This window comes from Nyctereutes procyonoides, unplaced genomic scaffold (assembly GCF_905146905.1).
Source record: "Nyctereutes procyonoides isolate TBG_1078 unplaced genomic scaffold, NYPRO_anot_genome, whole genome shotgun sequence".
Lineage (NCBI taxonomy): Eukaryota > Metazoa > Chordata > Mammalia > Carnivora > Canidae > Nyctereutes > Nyctereutes procyonoides.
The window spans coordinates 66532908-66556001 of NW_026575146.1; the positions used below are offsets into that span (position 1 = coordinate 66532908).

At 44.4% G+C, this 23094-nt stretch overlaps 1 protein-coding gene across 3 annotated transcripts in view; it reads left to right on the forward strand.

The window, feature by feature from the left end:
• The first annotated feature begins 1653 nt into the window (after positions 1-1653).
• Positions 1654-23094, forward strand: part of ZNF671 (zinc finger protein 671) — a 41754-nt gene continuing 20313 nt past the window's right edge. For 2 of the 3 annotated variants that reach the window (XM_055311791.1, XM_055311793.1), the window contains exon 1: positions 19133-19389. In XM_055311791.1, coding sequence (XP_055167766.1) covers positions 19354-19389 — 36 coding nt within the window. In that variant the 5' untranslated portion in view covers positions 19133-19353. Of the gene's footprint in view, positions 1801-19132; positions 19390-23094 lie in introns of those variants that run through there. The other variant, XM_055311792.1, reaches the window with a different exon arrangement.

Below are 23094 nucleotides of genomic sequence, written 5' to 3' on the forward strand. Positions count from 1 at the left end.
ACTTTGCTGCAGTTAGATTACTATAACATTAGATTCAGTTTCCAGTGAACACATTTTTGTTTCTGAATGACGCTATGGAATAATATATGCATTTGGATTTGTGACCTTTTAGAGCATCTAGAAATATTTTTAGCCATTAGGAACTTGCTGAGCTTCTGGGAATCAGAAATCATGTCTCCGGGCAGCCAGGGTGGCTCAGCGGTTTAGCGCCTCCTTCAGCCCAGGGCGTGATCCTGGAGACCCGGGATCAAGTCCCACGTCGGGCTCCCTGCGTGGAGTCGGCTTCTCCCTCTGCGTTTGTCTCTGCCTCTCTCTCTCTCTCTCTCTCTCTGTTTCTCTTACGAATAAATAAAATCAAAAAAAAATCATGTCTCCAAACACTTGGTTAGTTGTAGACAGTACTCCCTAGAAATATGATAGAGCCCCTTTAGTAAGGTACGAAGCTACTCCTCTGCTATTGGACCAGTAGTCAGCCTCTCCAGACTCCTGATAACTTCCTCCCCTGGATCAGAATTCAGTTAAGAAACTCACTCCAGGGCCTATGGATCCAGGCAACTAGATTACCCAGAATGCTCAGCGTGAAGCGGCAAGTGTGGGTGACCAATACAGTCTTAGAAAATAAGTGGTTCCGTGGGAGGCACAGCTCGTAGAGGCGGAACTTCCTGTGTTCTCTACTTGGGAGTCGTTTTGACTGCTCTGGGAGTGGGCGTTCATGGTGAGGCCCTACAGAGCGCGGGCTGGGCACTGAGGTGACTAACCGAGAAGACGCGAGGGGACGCGCTGTCCACGCCGCACACACCTGGGTCCGGGGGTCCGCTCTGTCCACAGAGTCTCATGGCGGCGGCCGCGCCCAGGGCCCGGATGCAGGTAAACACTCGTCCCCCGGGCCCTCCCTGCCCTTCCCCCACCCAGACCCTCAAGGCCCGAGCGCGGGGCGTCTGCTCGTGTCCCTGCGGCCCCGGCCCGGTGTCCGGGACGGGGAGGCGCGGGCACGCTGGCATGCGGGAGCGGGTTGCAGGGGAGGGGCGGGCTGGGGCAAGGCTGCGGGGGTTCCTGAGGCGGGAGGACTTTGACGTTGGGGAACTGGTAACGTGAGGCGGGGTCGCGCCGGACTGGTGGCCCGCGCGGTGCGGTAACTTCAGGTGAAGACTAGTAAATGCCAGGGGGAGTTTTGGCCAAAGAAGGAGCAGGATCTCCCTGAGGGTTTCAAAACTCCCCCAGGAATTCAACGAAAGCAGATTGGAGGAGGGTGATGAGTTCACTGAGGTCACTGCTGGTAAGAGGCCTAGAAGTGAGACAGCTAGCCTTAGGTCACCTGGCTCCGGGTCTAGGAAAGGGAACAGGCATGGACCCATTTCTCTGAGACCTGCCTCTTCGCACAGGTTCCCATGACTACAGAAGCTGTTTTGGAACCCACAAAGATCAGTGGACGGCGTCCCAGGACCTTGAGGGTCCTAGCCCCCTATTCCCATGTTGTCTGGATTGTGATGTTGTTGGACTCTCAGTGCTATTTCTCCAGACTTTGTGTCTGGGACACTAGAGAAGCCGTAGGCCCAGACTCCTAAGTCCACTGCAGGCTGTATATAGGGGTATTCCCATTACTGGGAACTGATGTGAACAGATGTGGAAAGTTAACCTAGGAGCCACTACCAGGATGTGCATATGCTTAGAGGTAAAAGTGATCAGAATGAGTAAGTGATATTGAGATCTTAACAGACTTCATTTGGATGCAGAGTGAACAGTCTGGACTTGAGAGAGTAAGAAGGAAGATCAGAATGAAGGCTACTAATGATAGCCCAGGTGAGAATTAATGGACAGACTTGTAACTTAGAAGTTGTGGTTGGAATCTGGATGCCTGTTGTAAAGGGTAAGTCAATTTTGTAATGTGGAGGATGAGTGAATTAAACTAATAAGTGATGACCTTAGGGTGTTTGATTTTAGCAACTATAGGGATGAAAGTTGCATCATTTGAGATGAGATACTTGGTAGCTTTGTTTTGACCATGTTAAGAGTCTAAGGTATCTCAGAGACCAGGAAATGGAGCCCTAAAATGGGCACCTGGACACACAGTTGAGAAATCTGGGAAGGAATTCAGATTGGATATATTTAAAATGTAGTAGATATTGTGAAGAACAAGTTGAGTAAGCTCTGGTCACATTTAAAAGAGGCAAAATTAAAAAATAAATAAATAAAAGAGGCAAAATTCAGGTTATGGTGGCAAGGCAGGGGAGACTAGGGGTCCAAGAACTGGGTCTTTTGTTTGCATACCAGGGTGATGGTGTCGGGTTTCATATCTACAGGGGAGGGGAGATAAGTGACCAGGAAGGTAGAGTGTATCAGACAAGATAGTCTGGCAGGTGGTCAAAGCTTCCAAGGGAAAAGTGGACAAGAGATGGATCCAGAGGCAAACAGTAATTGAGGCAAATTATACTCAGACTGGGTATCCCTGGGTGGCTCAGCGGTTTAGTGCCTGCCTTTGCCTCTCTCTCTATGTCTGTCATGAATGAATGAATGAATGAATGAATGAATAAATAAATAAATAAATCTAAAAAAAATTATACTCAGACTGGAACAGGTTCTTATTTACCATCCTTATGGATTCACCAAGAGTTATTATTTTTTTATTTCATTTCATTTCATTTCATTATTTCATTTCATTTCATTTCATTTCATTTTTTTATGATAGACATAGAGAGAGAGGCAGAGACACAGGCAGAGGAAGAAGCAGGCTCCATGCTGGGAGCCTGACCCGGGACTCGATCCCGGGACTCCAGGATCATACCCTGGGCCAAAGGCAGGTGCCAAACCGCTGAGCCACCCAGGGATCCCCAAGAGTTTGTTTTGACTCTGGTGGGGCCTGGGGTGTTTTCATTCAGCCTGGTATGTGATGAGGAGCAAATGTGGTCATCTGTGAGAATCATTAGTCCTGGGGGGGTGTCATTGGGACTGGCCTGGCATGAGGACTGGATGGATAGAAGAAAGTTGTACTTGCTGAGGGCACATTTTGAGAATACTGAGCTTTGATAATGTATTTGCCATACTTTAAAGTGTTTTTATTTTGTATGATAGTTACTTGGGTTATGAAGAGGCCCTCAAATTTTAAAAATCCAGCCTGGGGATCCCAGGGTGGCTCAGCGGTTTGGCGCCTGCCTTTGGCCCAGGGTGCGATCCTGGAGTCCCGGGATCAAGTCCCATGTCGGGCTCCCGGTATGGAGCCTGCTTCTCCCTCCTCCTGTGTCTCTGCCTCTCTCTCTCTCTCTCTCTCTCTCTCTCTCTCTCTCTCTATGTCTATCATAAATGAATAAATCTTATAAATAAATAAATAAATATATCCAGCCTGAAGAGACTGAATTAAATGGTATGTCTGATTAAAAATGTAAGGGTACCTGTGTGGCTCAGTAGTTGAGCCTCTACCTTTAGCTTAGGTCATGATCCTGGGATCCTGGGATTGAGCCCCACAGTGGGCTCCCAGCAGGGAGCCTGCTTCTCCCTCTACCTGTGTCTCTGCCTCTCTCTCTGTGTCTCTCATGAATAAATAAATAAAATATAAAAAAAAAAAGTACCCCACTAGGGGCACCTGGCTGGCTCAGTTGGTAGAGCATGCAACTAATAACCTTGGGGTCATGAGTTCAAGCCCACAAAGGGCGTAGAGCTTAACTTAGCAAAAATAAAAAGTATACTCACTGGTCTACATGTGTATAGATGAAAGAAGAGTGGCTATGAAGTGATAAGTAATGGTGGAAGATTGGAGAAGGGTACATCTGGCTTCATGACAAAGTCTTTTCCATTTGTCTATAGACTGAAAAATAGCCATAACAAAAGATATGTTATTGTATCAGTAATTTTATATGTTGAAAAGAAGTTAAAGGGGATCCCTGGGTGGCTCAGCGGTTTAGCACCTGCCTTTGGCCCAGGGTGCGATCCTGGAGTCCTGGGATAGAGTCCCATGTCGGGCTCCCGGCATGGAGCCTGCTTCTCCCTCCTCCTATGTCTCTGCCTCTCTCTCTCTCTATGTCTATCGTAAATAAATAAATAAAATAAATCTTAAAAAAAAAAAAGAAAAGTTAAAAAGGATAACAGGGGAAAAAAGAGTGGCATAATAGGAAACTTTTTGTTTCAGGTGTAAGCATGTAGCAAACATGAGAATATATGTTTGCAATATGTCCAGCTTATTTTATTCAGTTTTACTGAAATGAAGCTGCTTAAAAATATATAAAAACTTCTACCTTTCTAGTCTCCACTATATTTTTTTCCTATGTTCTTGAGGTTATTTGTGGCTACTGAATTGCTATGGTGGAAATAAAATATATTGGTGTAGTACTGGCAACTCTGAGCTTGATGTTCAGTGATATCACACTGGCAGTTTTAAGTTGGCCATAGTGGGAATATGTATACTGGGGAAATTGCGAACACTACAAATCATGGCTTGATTTATTTTATTTTATTTATTTATTTTTTTATTTTATTGTTGGATATCTAGACTTAAGTGATGGAGAATACAATAATGCAGGTTAAACTATATATGCTGTATGTGGCCACTGCACAAGAAAATTTAGGAAATATTCCTTTGCTATTCAAAAATGATTATTTCTTACTACAAAAAAGCCACATCACTAAAGAATGAATAAAGTTCTGAATAAGTCTTTGTTGTTTCATTATCTTATTTGTCAAAGCAAATTCATCTTAAAAACTTGGCAAAAGTTTGAAAAGACATTTTTACCAAAAAAAGACATACAGCTGGCAAATAAATGAAAGAATAGTCAACAGAAATGCAATTTAAGATCACGGTGAGATACTGCTGTACAATTATTGGAAGGGTTTTTTAAAAGGGTTAAAGGTTTAAAAAGATTATACCCACTTACTGCCAAAGATATGGCAGAATTGGAGGTCCCAAATACTGCTGTTAGGAATACAAAAACAACTATTTTAGATCATAGTTCGTTAAAATTCTATATCCATTAACCTCAGACATTTCAGAGGAAAATGAAATATATCCATATGAAAAATTGATTTAAATCTTTTTACTTGCAACAGTGAAAAACTGGAAATAACCCATATTCATACAGATAAATGAGTAAACAAATAGTTGTACATCTACAAAATATGAATACTCAGCAATATAAAAAGAATGAACTACTAATATAAGCATCATTGATGAATCCCAAAAAGTATGCCGCTGAAGGCACCCAAGGGGAGAAAGTAAATACTTAATGACTTTAATTATATTAAGTTCCAGACAATGCAAACTAAAGTAATGAAAGATAAATCAGTATTTAGCTACAGGGCACAGTGCTATCATTAAAGGATGTGAGGTAAACATGGGAGTGATAGATAAGTTCATTATAAACACAATGTTGGAGGTATCTGGGTGGCTCAGTCAATTAAGAGTCTGACCTTGGATTTGGGCTCAGATCATGATCTTAGGGTTCTGAGATTGAGCCGTGCACTGGGCTCCACAATGAGTGTGACACCTGCTTAAAATTCTTTCCCTTCTGGCACCCCGGGTGGCTCAGCGGTTTAGCGCCGCCTTCAGCCCAGGGCATGATCCTGGAGACCTGGGATCGAGTCCTGCCTCAGGCTTCCTGCATGGAGCCTGTTTCTCCCTCCGCCTGTGTCTCTGCCTCTTTCTCTCTGTGTCTCTCATGAATAAATAAATAAAATCTTAAAAAAAAAATTCTTTCCCTTCCCCTGCCTTTGCTTTCTTTTTCTCAAAAATAAATAATAAGCAAACATGATGATGGCTTCAAGTATTTACATAAATGTCAAAACTTATCAAATTGTATGTTAAATATATATATTTACCATTTATACCTTACTAAATTTTAAAAATACCATTTATACCTTACTAAATTTTAAAAATATAATTCAATGTAAATTTTTTTAATTTCCTATTTTTAGGAAATACCCTACATTGATTTTACCATCTCTCTTCTTATGCTCTGCAAAGGCTCCTTGCCTCAGTGGTCAAAAATTAAGTGAACAGTGAAGACTTTCCACCAGATTCAATAGGAATGCTGGCTGGGTCATAAAGTTCCCATAACTTGAAGAAGAGATATCCCTTCTCTGTGTCCTCATTTTTTTCTCTTCACAGAAATGACCTTGAGGACAGTTCACAGAGGCTACAAGAATCCACAAAACTTTCAGGTTATTTTATTTCGTTGTACCTAATGCTGTATGATTCATAGTTCAGGTCTAAGAATTTCTGTATCTATTAACACTTCACAGCCACAGTGATTGGAACCTTGTGGATATCTCTTTAAAGAGGAACATTCTGAGCAATTGGTTAGTCCCTGCCTCCTGCTGTTAATCTAGTGTTTAATTGTTATTGTTTTGTTTCTTTGGTAATCTCCACATTCAGTGTGGGTCTCAAACTCATGACACTGAGATCAAGAGTCACACGCTTTTGTGACTGAGCCAGCTAGGTGTCCCTAATCTAGTGCTTCTGTAGCAATTATAATTTCCCCTACATTTTTACAACCAGTGATGCTACCCTACAGAATTTTGGACATGAGGGCCCATAGCTCCATTGCAGGACCTAGGAGGTTTTCCTCACCACTGCTGAGTACAAGGCAAGATCCCTTGTGAATAAGAATTTCATGGTGCTCTCAGAAGCACCAAAGGTGTCATGAGAATTGCTTCCTTCTCAGGTTGACCTTGAAGCCCAGAAACTATTACGGCATTTAAACTACAAAATAGGACCAGAAAGCCTGTAGTCTTTCACTGGAAGCTCTGGGCAGCAATGCAAACAAGGGCAAAAGTGGAGAACTACTCTCTGCTGTGATACTGTCAACCTCTGAGGCACACAAGGTTTGGTATCCCAACAAAAGTGCCATTCCTTTAGGTTTGTAGAACCCAACTGTTTTTCAAATCATCCTATAGCGTGAACAGTACCCCAAAATTAAAGGTGGCATAACCAATAAGGCCTCTATTATACAAACCAGAGTATAGGGAGGCAAGTTTCTCCTGAGTTGGTGACTTGATGGCTGGGAAATTCCATCACAGGAGTCACATGAACCATACCCCTGGAAAAAGTCCATGTTGTCGAGTCAAGAGTATCTCCCACTGGGCCAAACATGGGTCAGGTACAAGGCACAGCATATCAAAGAGAAAAAAAAAAAGAGTACTCGGACTTCTCAGTAATCTCCGTTATGAATGGAAAACACCCAAGTTGCCCTGAACTCACTGCACTAGATGAACGATGGAGACTACAGGCACCTGCTAGGTAGTAGAGGTTAAGTGGCTTCTTCTGCAGAAACCTCCCATGGCATAAATCTGGACAGGCCATGAGCAGGTTAGAAAGTGCAATGCAACTCCAGTGTACTTGGAATTTGTATATGTTTGGATGTGGTTCAGTTCAGACAGACTGCAACATCATTAGGGATCTCCCTAAGCTCCAACGTATGGAACAGGGACATTGTACATCCTTACACATGAGAGATGTTTCTACCCATGTGAAATTTGTATTCAAAGAGTGAAGGCTTTGGGGTTCTGGCGTTCTCACATTCATTGCTTCATAAGACCTTGATGCAGTATGAACTTTTCTGTGTGTCATGAGGCTGGAGTTTTTAGTAGGGGATTTCCCATGTATGCTGCACACATAAAGCTTTTCTTCAAAGTAAGCATTTTGGTATTTTAAGAGCCTGAAGCAGTAGTTCTAGAACTGCACACATTCCTAAAATTATAAAGTCATTTTCCAGTGTGAATTTTCTGATGTGTAGTGAAGGTAGAGGTTTGGCTAAAGGATTTCCCACATTCCCCACACTCATAAGACTTTTCTCCAGTGTGAACTCTAATGTATAATGAGGTTAGACATATATCAAAATGATTTCTCGCATTCACTGTACTGATAAGGCTTTTCTCCAGTGTGAGTTCTCTGATGTTGAAGGAGCACAAAAATTTTGACAATGATTTCCCACATTCACTGCATTCATAAGGCCTTTTTCCAGTGTGTACTCTCTGATGGTAAAGGAATGAAGAGCTTTTCTTAATTATTTTCCACGTTCACTGCATTCATAAGGCCTTTCTCCAGTGTGAACTCCCTGATTTGTAATGATGTTGGCATGTATCATGGATTTCCCACATTTACTACATTCATAAAGCCTTTCTGCAGTGTGAACTCTCTTACATTGAAGTAGTGCAGAGCTTTGGTGAAAAGATTTCCCGTATTGTGTGCACTCATAAGGCCTTACTTCAGTGTGAGTTATCTGATTTGAATGAGATTAGAGTTTTGGCTTAAAGATTTCCCATATTCACTGCACTTATAAGGCCTTTCTCCAGTGTGAATTCTCTGATGTTTAGTGAGGTGGGAGCTTTGGCTAAAGGATTTCCCACATTCACTGCACGTAAAACATCTTTCTCCAGGGAGGATGGTCTGGCACTGAACAAATGTGTATTTGAAAGGTATCCTCACACTTCATTCCACTATTTGACTTCTCCCTGGTGTGTGTGGCCTGTTGATGACGAAATCCTGAGTTGTACAGGAAGACCTCTCAACCTCCCCAAGGGTAAAGGGCTTCCCTGACAGAATTTGCAGTTGTTTACAAATACATCACTTCTCAGTAGTTTCTCTCCAGTGTTCTGCTTTTAGTATGGATAAAGGTTTGCTCTGAAAATAGTTTCTCAAATGTCCCATACATGCATAATTTCTGCCTGTGATGTGTTCCCTGGTACTCAGCCAAATGAAAAATGTCACTCAAGATCATCAAGCATTTCATGGCGGTTGGCCTTCTGGGAAGTTAGACCTGCCTTGATAATCCCGATTTGTGATCCCTCTTAAACTGAAATATGCTGCTCAGAAAGTGCTTCCTTATCCTCTGCTCCATACCAACAACCTGAAAGCAGAGAAATGCTGGTGAATTACATATTAACTTTGTGTAGGGAAACAGTGCTATTACAGATGTCTGACAAACCCAAGATTGAGTGCATGGGATTATCTGATTGGGTTCAGGTTGAGGATGAGGGTGCTTAGCAGTACTGGCCAATTGATGTTGAGAGAATGGCGCATTCCTCACAAGATGAATGGCAAAATCATGAGATGTGACACAAAGATCACAAGCAGGATCTACACCTCATTCCTCCGCAAACAACTTTTGGCCTTTCAGCAGCAATTGGTGACACATGAGTGCTAGATAGAATGTTATGTCCAGCCCTTGAAAATCTAACTGCAAGAGTTGCTGTTGTTCAGAGATTGAGAATGTGCATACTTCATGACACAAATGTATAGGCCAATGTCATACAACACTGCAGATGGAAAAAGCATCCAACACTGCAGTATGAAAAAGCTTTGAGATGTAGAGTTGAGAGAGGTGAGGATTATCCTTGAGCTAAAGTAAGAGCAGAAGTGACAAGTAGTAGAGTTGACAAGGTGGATAAGCGTGAATAATGGGTAAAGAAAGGCAAAAATGAGGTGTGGGTGCCACTGTGGCACCAAAAGACAAGCAAATGGATCTCTGGTATAATTTGCACTCAGCTCTAGGGTCATGACCTCCCCCAGCTGCTGCGGCTTATCACAAGGCTACGTTTGAGTTTGTCTTGCTTCAGCTGGATTCCTTTCCATCCTGTGAACCTCTCCCACACACCTTAATAAGCTACTACACAGAACCTGGATGATTCAAATACTAAGGTAAAGACAGGACAGATACAGCTCTGACTGTTCAAATATAACTCAGCACATGATAGACCATGGGAAGGGAAACTAAATATTACAAGAATAACCCATGGTCCACATAAATACCAAGTCAGTGATGGCAATTTCTGGTACAAGGAAGAATGAAGAAATATTAGTGAGAGGAACGAAGTAGAACCTTGGGTGGCCTGGGCCTGGAAAATTCACCTGGTGATGGAGAAGGCAAGCAAGATGGAATCCACAAGTGCATGTCTTCTGATTCTGGATCTATCCTTTCCAGCTAGGAGTAACAGGTGTCAGGCCTACTCAAGGAAGGAGAGGACAGTGTTCAGACCCCAGCCCTACCAACCACAGCACGTATTCAGGGAACTGGGGAAGGAAGCAGTGCCCAAGGTGCTAATGTGAAAAGGGCTGACATGCCAATGGATAAAGGGGAAGGGCAGAGACTAGCTTGTGGCACAGGGGTACATTTTAGGGCCTCACCCAGTGAGACCACAAGTAGCAAATTCTCCAGCATCATACCATGGGTACAGGTGTCTCTGAGCTTCAGCAAGGAGACCCTATTCTTCCTAGAAGTACACAACCACACCCTCAAAGATCACACAGACCTGCCATGATTGGGAGAAATGAAACCACAAATAGCCACTTTCCTGAAGACCTGTAGTCCATTCTCACATATGTCTATCCTATGCCCATCCTTCTTCCAGTTCCCCAACTCAGAGTGGAAACTACACCTCTGGTGCTATTGGTGCTGTTGTCTCTTATGGGGGCCATTAATTACTAGGCCCAGCCATCAGCAATAAGCAGGTGGACAAATAGATATCTAAACTGTGAACCTGGCATAGAGGCATTCAACACCCCCTGCCAATTTCCCTGGTATGGATAAGATCATGTAAGCCCCAATACCAGGACCCTGGGGTCCTCAGACATACTGCCTCTCCATATATATGTCACTCTAGACTGCACATCCCTCACATCTCCTGTACCACACCTCTGCCATATCCACCATCATCTCCCTGTCCTCCTACTATTTAAGAATCTCCCTGGCCTCCACACATATTAAAGTATTTTGATCACCTCCTTTTCACTTCGCTGGTGAGGGTGGGATTCCTACTCAGAGTTGCGGGAATTGTACAGATGCACACGAATATTGGACAAAGATTAGCAGCATCTTATTAACCATACATTTTCACAGCCTGGGATAGTAGACCATCACATACCACATAGGGCTACATGGGGTTACACTATGTGAAACACTGAACAACCAGCAGCTGTAGGATCAAGTTTTGTAGTATCAAGAGGGTAGGTGCCCCTGGTTCCTACAGGAGGATACAATTCCCTTTTCTGAATAACAACAAAGAGCAGACAAGGAAGTGAAACCCACTGCAAAGAGATAAGCAGGAACTATTCCTGGTCCTTTTTATTAAAAGGGTACAGTCAAAAGATCTTATCTGAGGGGCACCTGGGAGAGTGTCCGACTCTTGATCTCAGCTCAGGTCTTTTAAAGATTTTATTTATTTATTCATGATAGTCACACACAGAGAGAGAGAGAGAGAGGCAGAGACACAGGCAGAGGGAGAAGCAGGCTCCATGCACCAGGAGCCTGACGTGGGATTCGATCCCGGGTCTCCAGGATCGCGCCCCGGCCAAAGGCAGGCGCCAAACCGCTGCGCCACCCAGGGATCCCTCAGCTCAGGTCTTGATCTCATGATCATGAGTTCAAGTGCCACGCTGGGCTCCATGCTGGGCTTGGACTCTACTTTAAAAAAATTTTTTTTTTGAAGACCTTATCTGCAGGAGCAGAGTGAAGTGGGGAACTGGTGCTTAGGCCATTTGAGGTTGTCCTGTTTCAGTACATGTTAAGGCAACATATAATACTGAGACTTTTCAGGCCTTATACCACATTTAGCAAACCTTACCCAGAGTTTGCTTGGCAAATTCATACAGGATCCAGTTGTAACCTAGATTTCCCATGGCTCATTAGTGGCACCAAGTGCCAAAGTCTTCATTGCAGGCCTCCCTGCGGGGCTCCATTTCTTGCCTCAGTGTTGGCAAGAAGAATCATGTATTGCTTTCATATACCTATGGCCTTCTTCCACTTCTATATGCACTTGCTGTTCCCTTACCAATTGACCTTCCTCTTCCTCTACTTGACCCTCATTCAAGTTGGCCCATTTGAGGCCTACCATCTCTAATAGATGACAACATTTGCCCGCAATCTCATCCTCTAGGTTGAATGAAACATGAAACAGCACACCAAAGTCGCCAAAAAAATCCTACTAGAGGGGATCCCTGGGTGGCTCAGTGGTTTAGCACCTGCATTTGGCCCAGGGCATGATCCTGTGGTCCTGGGATGAAATCCCGCATTGGGCTCCCTGCATGAAGCCTCCTTCTCCCTCTGTCTCTGCCTCTCTCTCTCTCTCTGTCTCATGAATAAATAACATCTTTAAAAAAAAATCCTACTAGAGAGTCCTCAGAGCAGCAAATGAGCACCAGCTCCAAGCTGATGGTCCTCTTGCCTCAATCCTAGGCCTCCCATGTCCATTTTTCACTTGGAAGCCTTGGTCATCTGCCATACTATCCTCTCCCCAATACATCCTCTCTTTATGGCTAGAATCCAACCCCTTTTCCTAAACCACCACTCTCATCCATTAACCATCCCTTGGACTATGACAATAGCCTCTACTCTGATCTTCCTTTCCTCTCTCAACCCCAGTGTGTTCTCCACTCAACAACCTGTTAAGACCTTCATAAAATGGCCTCTCCCTCTGATCCAAACCTCCCACCACCCGGAGACAGATAAACATCTTTTCCAACCATTTTTATCCTATTGTCCTCTGCTTTTTGATCTTATCTAAAAGAGAGGAAACCTGTGGTTTCTTGATCACCAATTTACTTTTACCTGTAAGCATTTGGAAATCTTGGATCCAGTTCCTGGAAGAACCCTACACACCCATTTATACTGGTTGCCAGTAATGAGCATATCTGTACATAAACTGGACACCGACATACCTTAGGGCTTGGGTTCCGACTTAAAGACTGGAGGAGGAACAGCACTAAGAGTCCTCCAACACCACAATCCAGAGAAAATGGGGGTAGGAGGTTGGGCCCTCCAATGATCTGTGGATTCCATAACAGCTTCTGCAGTCATGGCAACTTGTGCAAATACATGGGCTTTAGAGAAATAGGTTCAGGGTGGCGTTGGAGGAGCTCATGCTTCCTTGCACTCTTCTCTAGTCCCAGAACCAGGGGTCCAAAGGCTAGCTGTCTCACTCCTGGGCCTAGGTGCTCACTGTTGGCTCTTACCAGCAGTGACCTCAGTGAACTCATCACCCTCCTCCCATCTGCTCTTTTCTTTGAACTCCTCGGGGAGTTTTAAAACCCTCAGGGAGATTCTGTCCCTCCTTTGGCCAAAACTCCCCCTGGTGTTTACTACAGTCCTCACCTGAAGTTACCGCACCGCGGGCCACCGTCCCTACGTGACCCCGCCTCACCTTCCTGTTCTCCCACGTCAGAGTCCTCTCGCTTCAGGCCCCCCACAGACTCTGTACCAGCCTGCCCCTCCCCTGCAACCCGTTCCCGCACCCCGGCGTTTCCCTGTCCCGGACACCGGGCCGGGGCCGCAGGGACGCGAGCAGGCGCCCCGCGCTCGGGCCTTGAGGATCTGGGTGGGCGGAGGGCAGGATGGGCCTGCGGAACCAGCGTTTACCTGCGCTGGGGCCCTGGGCGAGGCAGCTGGCATCGGACTCGGGGGGCGGGGCGAACACCCTCGACCGCGTCCCTATCCGGGCCTCAGCAGGGGCATCTATCATGATGCTTTTTATATCTGCTTTGACAAAATCTGCTCTGTATATTTAACAAAGGGAATTTTTTCCCATGACCTTTTTCTTTTTAATTTTTTTTTTTAATTTTTAGTTATGATAGTCAGAGAGAGAGAGGCAGAGACACAGGCAGAGGGAGAAGCAGGCTCCATGCACCGGAAGCCCGACGTGGGATTCGATCCCGGGTCTCCAGGATTGCGCCCTGGGCCAAAGGCAGGCGCCAAACCGCTGCGACACCCAGGGATCCCCTCTTTTTCTTTTTTATAGAGAAAGAGAAAGTGCAAATGGTGGAGAGGGAGAAGAACAGAGAGAATCTTAAGCAGGCTTCAGGCCCAGTTTGGAGGCTGGTGTGGGGCAGTATCTCATGATCCTAAGATCATGACCTGAGCCAAAATCAAGAGTTCCATGCTTAACTGACTGAGCCACCCGGTGCTCCGTTTCCATTGTCTTTTACGAGCTGCAATTCTCGTAAAAGCCTTATCCACCTATAATTAATATTTTTGTGTGTTTTGAAGTGGAAGTCTAAATTAGTATTTGACCAGTTGGGTTTCCCATTGCACAGCCAATATATTTAACAGCCACTATTAGGACAACTGTAGCCCTAAGAATAAACAGAATTTGAGCCTTTGCAAGTTTTAGACAATTTCAACTAATAGTGAATTTAACTTGATATCTGTGGTCAGTTGAAAAAGGCTCCTTTATATGGCAAAAGAAATTTTGCAGATGTGATTTTTTTTTCAGACGTGATTAAGATAAGAGTTTTGGGATGGGATGATTATCTGGGATGGATTAACCTAGATGAGCTCTAAGCATAATCACAAAATTGGGGACAGAGGGAGATTTGACTATAGAAGAGGAGAAGGCAATGTGATAAGGCAGATTATTCTGCTGCAAGGAATATGGACAGTCACAAGAAGCTGGAAAAGGCAAAGGAAATCTCCTCAGGAACCACTCTGCCCACACCTTGACTTTAGCCTCATAAGAATCACTTCAGACTCCTGGCTTCCAAAACTGCAAGAGAATAAATCTCTGTGTTTTTTTTTAAAGGTGTTGTTTTTTGTTGTTGTTGTTGTTTATTTATTCATGAGAGACACACACACAGAGAGGCAGAAACACAGGTAGAGGGAGAAGCAGGCTCCATGCAGGGAGCCTGACGTGGGACTCAATCTCGGGTCTCCAGGATCATGCCCTGGACCAAAGGCAGGCGCCAAACCGCTGAGCCACCCAGGGATCCCCAAATCTCCATTGTTTTAAGCCACTAAATTTTTTATGGTAGCAATAGGAAATATCTAATGCAAAAAAGGGTAAACTTCTTATTTGCCTGCAACAGGAAGCATATCTATAAGACATAATCTCCACGAACAATGATGGGGCTAGTGCTTTGGGTTTTTTTTTTTTTTTTGAAGATTTTATGTATTTGTTTGAAAGAGACAGTGCATGAGCTGGGAGGTGGGGGGCAGAGGGAGAGGGACAAGCCAACTCTGCGCTGAGTGGGGAGCCTGACACAGGGCTCAATCCCATGCCGAGATCATGACCTGAGCTGAAGTCAGATGCTCAACTGACTGAGCCACCCAGGTGCCCCATGATGGAGCTAGTCTTATATAGGATATTAGGAAGTTTGGTATTTAGTGCGTACTGGACTTTCAGAAATGGGAGTGTTTAGAGTCGGACAGAATTTTGTCTCTGTTATCACAGGCACTGGAGTACCTCTGGTGTCCAGAAGCTTCCTGTCAGAAACATGGCCCCTGGAATGAGGCACTTGGCTGATTGGTTGTTGGTTAGGAGCCTGGGACTGTCCCTGGTTGGCTGTCTTCCTGGACTAGGATTTATAACTGATTGATTTTCAGATGTTTAGTAATGATACTGATTGTCTAGCTTTCAGAAGTGTAGTACCGGAACAAGGCTGACTCCAATGGACTGATTTTCTGAGCCATATATATTGATGCACAGTTATCTCAAATGAGCTGTGAGTAGTTGTTGAAAGGATAGTCTTGGGATCCCTGGGTGGTGCAGCGGTTTAGCGCCTGCCTTTGGCCCAGGGTGCAATCCTGGAGACCCGGGATCGAATCCCACGTCGGGCTCCCGGTGCATGGAGCCTGCTTCTCCCTCTGCCTATGTCTCTGCCTCTCTCACTCTCTCTCTCTGTGACTATCATAAATAAATAAAAATTTTAAAAAAACTTAAAAATATAGTCTTGTCCTTTGTTTTTTATTTTTATTTTTTTAAAGATTTTATTTATTTATTCATGAGAGGCACACAGAGAGAGAGGCAGAGACACAGGCAGAGGGAGAAACAGGCTCCATGCAGGAAGCCCAACTTGGGACTTGATCCCTGGTCTCCGGGATCACCCTGGACCAAAGGTGGCGCTAAACCGCTGAGCCACCCGGGCTGCCCATTTTCCTTTGTTTTTTAAAGAAAGATTTTTTTATTGGGATGCCTGCGTGGCTCAGTGGTTGAGCGCCTGCCTTCAGCCCAGGGCGTGATCCTGGAGTCCCGGGATCGAGTCTCACATTGGGCTTCCTGCAGGAAGCCTGCTTCTCTCTTTGCCTATGTCTCTGCCTCTCTCTTTCTCTGCATCTCTCATGAACAAAATCTTTCAAAAAAAAAAAAAGATTTTATTTTTTATTTTTATTTTTTTTCAAAAAAAAAGATTTTTTTTTTATTTTTTTATTTTATGATAGTCACAGAGAGAGAGAGAGGCAGAGACACAGGCAGAGGGAGAAGCAGGCTCCATGCACCGGGCGCCCGATATGGGATTCGATCCCGGGTCTCCAGGATCGCGCCCTGGGCCAAAGACAGGCGCCAAACCGCTGCGCCACCCAGGGGTCCCAAAAAAAAAAGATTTTATAAGAGAGAGAGCACATGTGAGAGAGTATGAAAGGTGGGAGGGGCAGAGAGAGGGAAAAGCAGACTTCCCGCTGAGCGGGGATCCAGACATGGGACTCCATCCCAGTACCCATGCGATCATGACCTGAGCCAGACAGACACTTAACTGACTGAGCCACTCAGGTGCCCCAGTCTTTTTCTTTCTTGAATTTGAAAAATAAGAATTTCCAGGGATTGAACCCCATGTGGAGCTCCATGCTCAGTGAGGAGTCTGCTTCTCCCTCTCCCGCCTCCCCACCTCTTGTGTGCTTGCTCACTCTCTCTCTCTCAAATAAATAAAACCTTTTTAAAAAAAGAACTTTATTTTTTTCAAAGATTTTATTTATTTATTCATGAAAGACACAGAGAGAGGGAGAAAGAGGCAGAGACCTAGGCAGAGGGAAAAGCAGGCTCTCTGCAGGGAGTCTGATGCGGGACATGCTCCCAACATCCTGGGATCACGACCTGAGCCAAAGGCAGATGCTCAACTGCTGAGCCACCCAGATGCCCTTTTAAAAAAGAATTTTAAATTCTAAATGCTGGGATCCCTGGGTGGCGCAGCGGTTTGGCGCCTGCCTTTGGCCCAGGGCGCGATCCTGGAGACCCAGGATCGAATCCCACGTCGGGCGCCCGGTGCATGGAGCCTGCTTCTCCCTCTGCCTGTGTCTCTGCCTCTCTCTCTCTCTCTGGGACTATCATAAATAAATAAAAATTAAAAAAAAATAAATTCTAAATGCTATCTGTTGCTCTTCCCTTAACCTATCTTGCAGGACAAATCATAAGGAATTGTATCTAAGCTCTAAACCCAATGTGGGGCTTGAATTCACGATCTTGACATCAAGATTTACATGCTCTACTGACTGAGCCAGTCAGGTGCTCCAGGAATTGTCTTGATCTTTATTTGTAGAGATATGATTTTCAACTAGTGTCATTTAAATGAGTTTAGTGTCAATTACTGTGGTGAGAAAATAAACCTAACTGCTAAATTTTGGTATTTTATTGAAAAGCAAAATATAAAAACACTTTAGGCATCCTGACATTGTCAATGAAGAATGCAGAACAAAAATCACTGAAGGTAAGACATATATTAGAGAGAACTCCTGGCAACCCTACTCATGATGTGCCTCATCCAATTAAGATAGTGCCTAAAATCTAGTAGTTGCTCATTGAACATATATGTGAGAATGAGTTACCATGACAACATAGTTTTGCTATTGATTTTTACCATTCTGATCTTTCCTAAATACCCTTTTATCTCATTCCAATTGCTCCATGTTTCCAGGAAAAAAAAAAAAAACTGTAGACAAAGCTTTGATTGTGGTCAAGATTCCAATACAGCTATGCGCTCAACTTCATTTTTTTCATTTTTCATACTTATGTACTCAGAATTTTTTTCAGTGATAATCTCAACTCCCTGTACTGAAAACTACTTAAAGTAACATGTGAGGGGCACCTGGGTGGCTCAGTTGGTTAAGTGTGTGTCTTTGGCTTGGGTCATGATTTCTGGGTCCTGGAATGGAGTCTGCTGCTCTTGCTCTCTCCCTCTCTACATTCTCTCTGTCAAATAAATAAGTCTTTAATAAAAATTAAAAATAAATAAAATAGGGATCCCTGGGTGGCGCAGTGGTTTGGCGCCTGCCTTTGGCCCAGGGCGCGATCTTGGAGACCCAGGATCGAATCCCACATCGGGCTCCCGGTGCATGGAGCCTGCTTCTCCCTCTGCCTATGTCTCTGCGCCTCTCTCTCTCTCTCCCTCTGTGACTATCATAAATAAATAAAAATTTAAAAATAAAAAATAAATAAAATAACACGTGAAATGATACATTCAACAATGACAGACACTGTCCAGGGAGGAAGTGACATTCAAATGGTTGTGCTCTTTCAGACAGATCTCAGATCTTAAAAGCAATTCTATGTATCTTAGGATATGGAGTAAGAAATATTATCTGGGAAAAAAAAGAAATATTATCTGGAATAAACAGTGTCCCTCGCTGGGTTGATACAATCACTGATTATACAACCAGGAGTAAAGTTTTCTGAGTTAATTTGTCCACTAACTTCATGGATGTTAAACATCCCTTTTTTTTTCTTCCACTCCATGGCCCTGTCTGGAGTCTCTTCCCTCTTGTCCCTAACCAGAACTGAAGTTTGCAAAACTGATTCTAAAGCTTCATTCTATACGTTTATTTAAAAAGCAGCAAAGTGGGATCTCTGGGTGGCGCAGCGGTTTGGCGCCTGCCTTTGGCCCAGGGCGCGATCCTGGAGACCCGGGATCGAATCCCACGTCGGGCTCCCGGTGCATGGAGCCTGCTTCTCCCTCTGCCTGTGTCTCTGCCTCTCTCTCTCTCTCTCTCTCTCTCTCTCTGTGACTATCAGAAATAAATTAAAAAAAATTAAAAAAAAATAAAAAGCAGCAAAGTAATTGTTATTAGCTCCAAGATATGAGTGGGCGGAGAGAGACTTTGTGGTGGTGTGTGTCCATTTGTTTTTGCAGCTTTGGTGAATATACGAAGTAATATGTCTACAAACATTTCTGTGATGGTACAGAGTACACTTCGCAGAATCTGGATGCCGCCGGTGACGAGGAGAGAAGTCACACCACATGCTTGAGGGGTAGGGATACCATTGACCACGCCCTTCGCGGTGGTCCCTTACTTTTCCCAGGAACATCAGCCCAGAGCCACTTTCCTGGATCTATGGTTCCTAGAGAACTACATTACCCAAAAGCCTAAGCGCCGCAGTCCAATGAAAGCCCGGGAGAGGGGCGTTTCCGTGAGTGCGACAAGCTGTTGGGCGGTACTTCCGGCGTCCTCTTCGCAATGAACCTGTCGCTTTTTGCTAGGATCTACCCAATCCTAGGCTTTTGAATGCTTGGTTAGGCCGGAGGTGAAGGAGTTGTCCCCGTTTCACAGAGACTAGTCGGAGGCTCGGCGCTGGCGACGCCCGCCGTGGCCCCGCCGTGGGGCTAGACTTGGGACTGCGGTGTTTGAGTTCCCGACCTAGACCCGGGACGCTCCGGGCCTCGCTCCGCCCCCGAGTCTGATGGCGGCGGCGGCCGCGCCCAGGGTCCCGACGCAGGTAAACCCTCGTCCCCCAGGCCCTCGCCGTCCTTCCCACCCCCACCTCCAAGACCCTCAAGGCCTGAGCACCGGGCGCTTGTTCGCGTCCTGTGGCCCAGGCTCGGATGTCCGGGACCGGGAGGCGCCGGTGGCCGGGGGCCCCGTGTGTTTGCGCCGGCGCGCGGGCGTGCGGGAGCGGACTGCAGGCGAGGGGCGGGCTGGGGCAGAGGCGGGCGGACTCTCTTCTGTTCAGAGAGCGTGAGGCGGCGGCTCCCCTTTCAGGAGAAGTTATACTGTCATTGTGGGGACTCTGGGAGCCATAGGGGTTTTGAATAGAAGGTCTTGATGTGAATGATGACTAACAAAGTAGCTGCGTTTTTGCCGGAGCAAAACAGATCAGGTTTGGACGTGGAATATGAATGTGGATTCTTAGAGACCGGTAGGTAGGCTAATGCAGTGGACTCCCAGGAATGTTTTGATGCTGGGTGAACCAGAGTAGTGCCAGAAGAGAGAAGAATCTGTTCTTAGTCAGATTCTGGAGTTCTTTAAAAAGATTTTATTTATTTATTCATGAGATACCCCGAGAGGCAGAGACATGGGCAGAGGGAGAAGCAGGCTCCCTATGGGGAGCCTGCTGTGAGACTCAACCCAGGACCCCGGGATCACAACCTGAGCTGAAGGCAGAAGCTCAACCACTGAGCCACGCAGGGGTCCCCTGGATAGATTTTAAAGATAAAAGCAAGAGTAGTTACAGCTGCATCATATGTGGCTGTGATTGAGCTTAAGGAGTGAAAACCCAGGTTTTTAATTTTTGCTATTCTCGTGTTTTTCATGAACGTCTTGAAAATGAAAATCGGGAAGTCAAAGTAGGAAGATTTCAGAGGGATCAGAAGTCGAATTTTGGACGTGTTTGATTCTGCGATGTCTCAGGGTAGAGGTGTCAAATGGGTATCTGGGATGGAAGGTCTAGGGTTCTAGGAGAATTGGCTGGATTAGATTCCTCCAGGGTGAGAATAGCCATCTGGGCTAGGTCAAGGCCTGATCAGATTTAGGTTAGCTGTCATAGGTATGTTATTTTATTGTATTTAAAGATTTTTTAAGTAATCTCTACACCCAACATAGGGCTCCATCTTAGAACCCTGAAATCAAGAGTCCTGTGCTCCACTGATTGAGCCAGCCAGGTGCCCCTTAAGTATGTTATTTTAAATGGTCCCTGGTGTGAAAGGGGAGGACTGTTGCTCACTGGCAGGGGTAGTAGGGGAAAAAGTGTAGGCATTCTTGACATTTCCCTCCAGAAAGGAGACTTGACATTTGAAAGGGTTCTGCTCAGTGTCTGCATGAAGAAAATGTAGGGCATGAGGATCTGGCCTGGGATAGTGACCCACCAAGGCTGGGGTGCTGTAAAATCGCTACTGATGGATGACCTCACCTTCACTTTTGAACAGCCTGTCCTAAGAGAAGCACACATTGAAAAACTCTTCCAGTGCTAGGAGTGATTCCACTTCACTCAATGTTGCCAAAGACTTAAAATACCACAAATACCATATGATAGATTATTCCAGCCTTCATAGGTTTTTGACTAAAATTTTCCATGGACAAACTCACTGGGAGCATCTTGCCTTGCAAGAAGTTCCTACCAAAGCAATCCTCTAATATAAGTTGTTCCAACACAGGAGATGTTTCTGCTCACATGCCCTATACATGACTTTTTTGAGTGTAGTGGAGGCAGAACTCTACCTGTAACCATCTTAGCTTGGACTTTTTTTTTTTTTTAATTGAAGTAGAATTGACACACAAAATTACTTTAGTTTCAGTGTACAAGACAAGTTTATACATTATTGGCTTGGATTCTTTAACCAAGAAACAGTTTTTTTTTTTTTTTTAAGATTTTATTTATTTATTCATGAGAGACACACAGAGAGGCAGAGACACAGGCAGAGGGAGAAGCAGGCTCAATCCCGGGTCCCCAGGATCACACCCTCAGCTGAAGGCGGCGCTACACTGCTGAGCCACCCCGGCTACCCAAGAAACAGATTAAAGAGAGAAAAATAGTTGATGTGTGCAACAAAGATGGGAGAAACCTAAATCAAAAGTAACTGAAAATGGTTCAGAATTCCAGTTTATATGGCATTTTCAATAAAGAACAATAAGTTTGTAGGGAAATGGCAGGAAGAAAATTAGTATTAGACTTCCAAGGGCACCAGACTGTAGTAAGGTAAACACATGGGAGGAAACTAGTTTGCAGGTTCTTTTGGTGCCAGGCTCTGGGCTGGTAAGGATCTGTCTCCAATTAATGGAGAATTTATATCCTACTTTTAGGGAGAAAAAGATTTTTATGATTGCTGTTTTTTAATTGCCTTTAGCTCAAAATAATTTTTTATGTCAAAGTTACATATTTTGAGATAATATATTCTGGTTTCCTTCTTGAACTACAAAAGAGCCAGGGAAAAAAAATTTGAATTACCCAAATTCCTAGATTATTCTAACTTTGTAATGTCTATCTAATTGATTTCATGAGAGAATTTAGCATTAATATCTTGAAGAATCCATTGTAGGTAATGAGTTGATTTTTTTCTTCCCTACATTTAGATTGGTCCCTTCCATGGGGTTTTTAAGACAATATTCACTGAAATTATTTTATGTAGGAACCAGTTCTCTTATGGAACCCTATTTGAGAAAGTCTGCTTAAGATTATGACCACACCAACTCCAGCTTATAGGGGTAGGTTTACTCACACCAAGTCTCAATTCTCTGATACCACCTGGTATCCTACAGTTCAATTCAAATCTGACACTATTCACCAGGAAATAGCATCAGATCTCACAGGTTAAGGGTTTAGTCTTCTGGGGACACCTGGGTGGCTCAGTGGTTTAGGGTCTGCCTTTGGCTCAGGTAGTAATCCTTGAGTCCTGGGATGGAGTCCCACATCGGATTCCCCACAGGGAGCCTGTTTGTGTCTCTGTCTATCTCTATCTCTCATGAATAAATAAATACTTAAAAAGAAATAAAAGGGGTTTAGTCCTATAAGATTGTCTATCCATACCCCTTCAGACACCAGTCACACAAGCATGTCGTCGCTTGTGTTTCTAACCAACTGGCTATAGATTGGAGATTCCAACGACCCCCTCCTTTGGTTTGATTAATTTATTACAATGGCTCGCAGAACTCAGGGAAACATTTTACTTAATAGATTAATGTATAATCCAAAAACAGCCCTGTGGAAGAAATGCATAGGGCAAGGGCGCAGAGGTTCCATGCCCTCTCCTGATGAACTGCTCTTCCTGAATCTCCACTAGTTCACCAAACCTGGAAGCTCTCTGAATCCTGTCCTTTTGGGTTTTGTGGAGTCTCATTAAATGGGCATGATTGATTGAACTCAGTCTCCAGTCAGTCAGCTCTCTCCAGAGGCCAGGATATAGGAGTAAAAGTTCCAACCCTCTAATCACATGGTTGGTTTTCCTGGCAACCAACCCCCACCCTTAGATGCCTTCAAAAAGTCACCTCATTAACAAAAGAAAAGACATCTTTTCTCTCATCACTTAGGAAATATCAATGGTTTTAGGAGCTCTGTGCAGGGCACAGGAATAAAGATCAAATATATATTCCTTGTGAATCACAGTATCACTTTGACCTAGTAAATAATATACCTATGTTCATAGAAAATTCAGAGAACTTATGATCTGCATTGTGACTTTATTTATGCCTTAATGAATTTAAGTGTTTA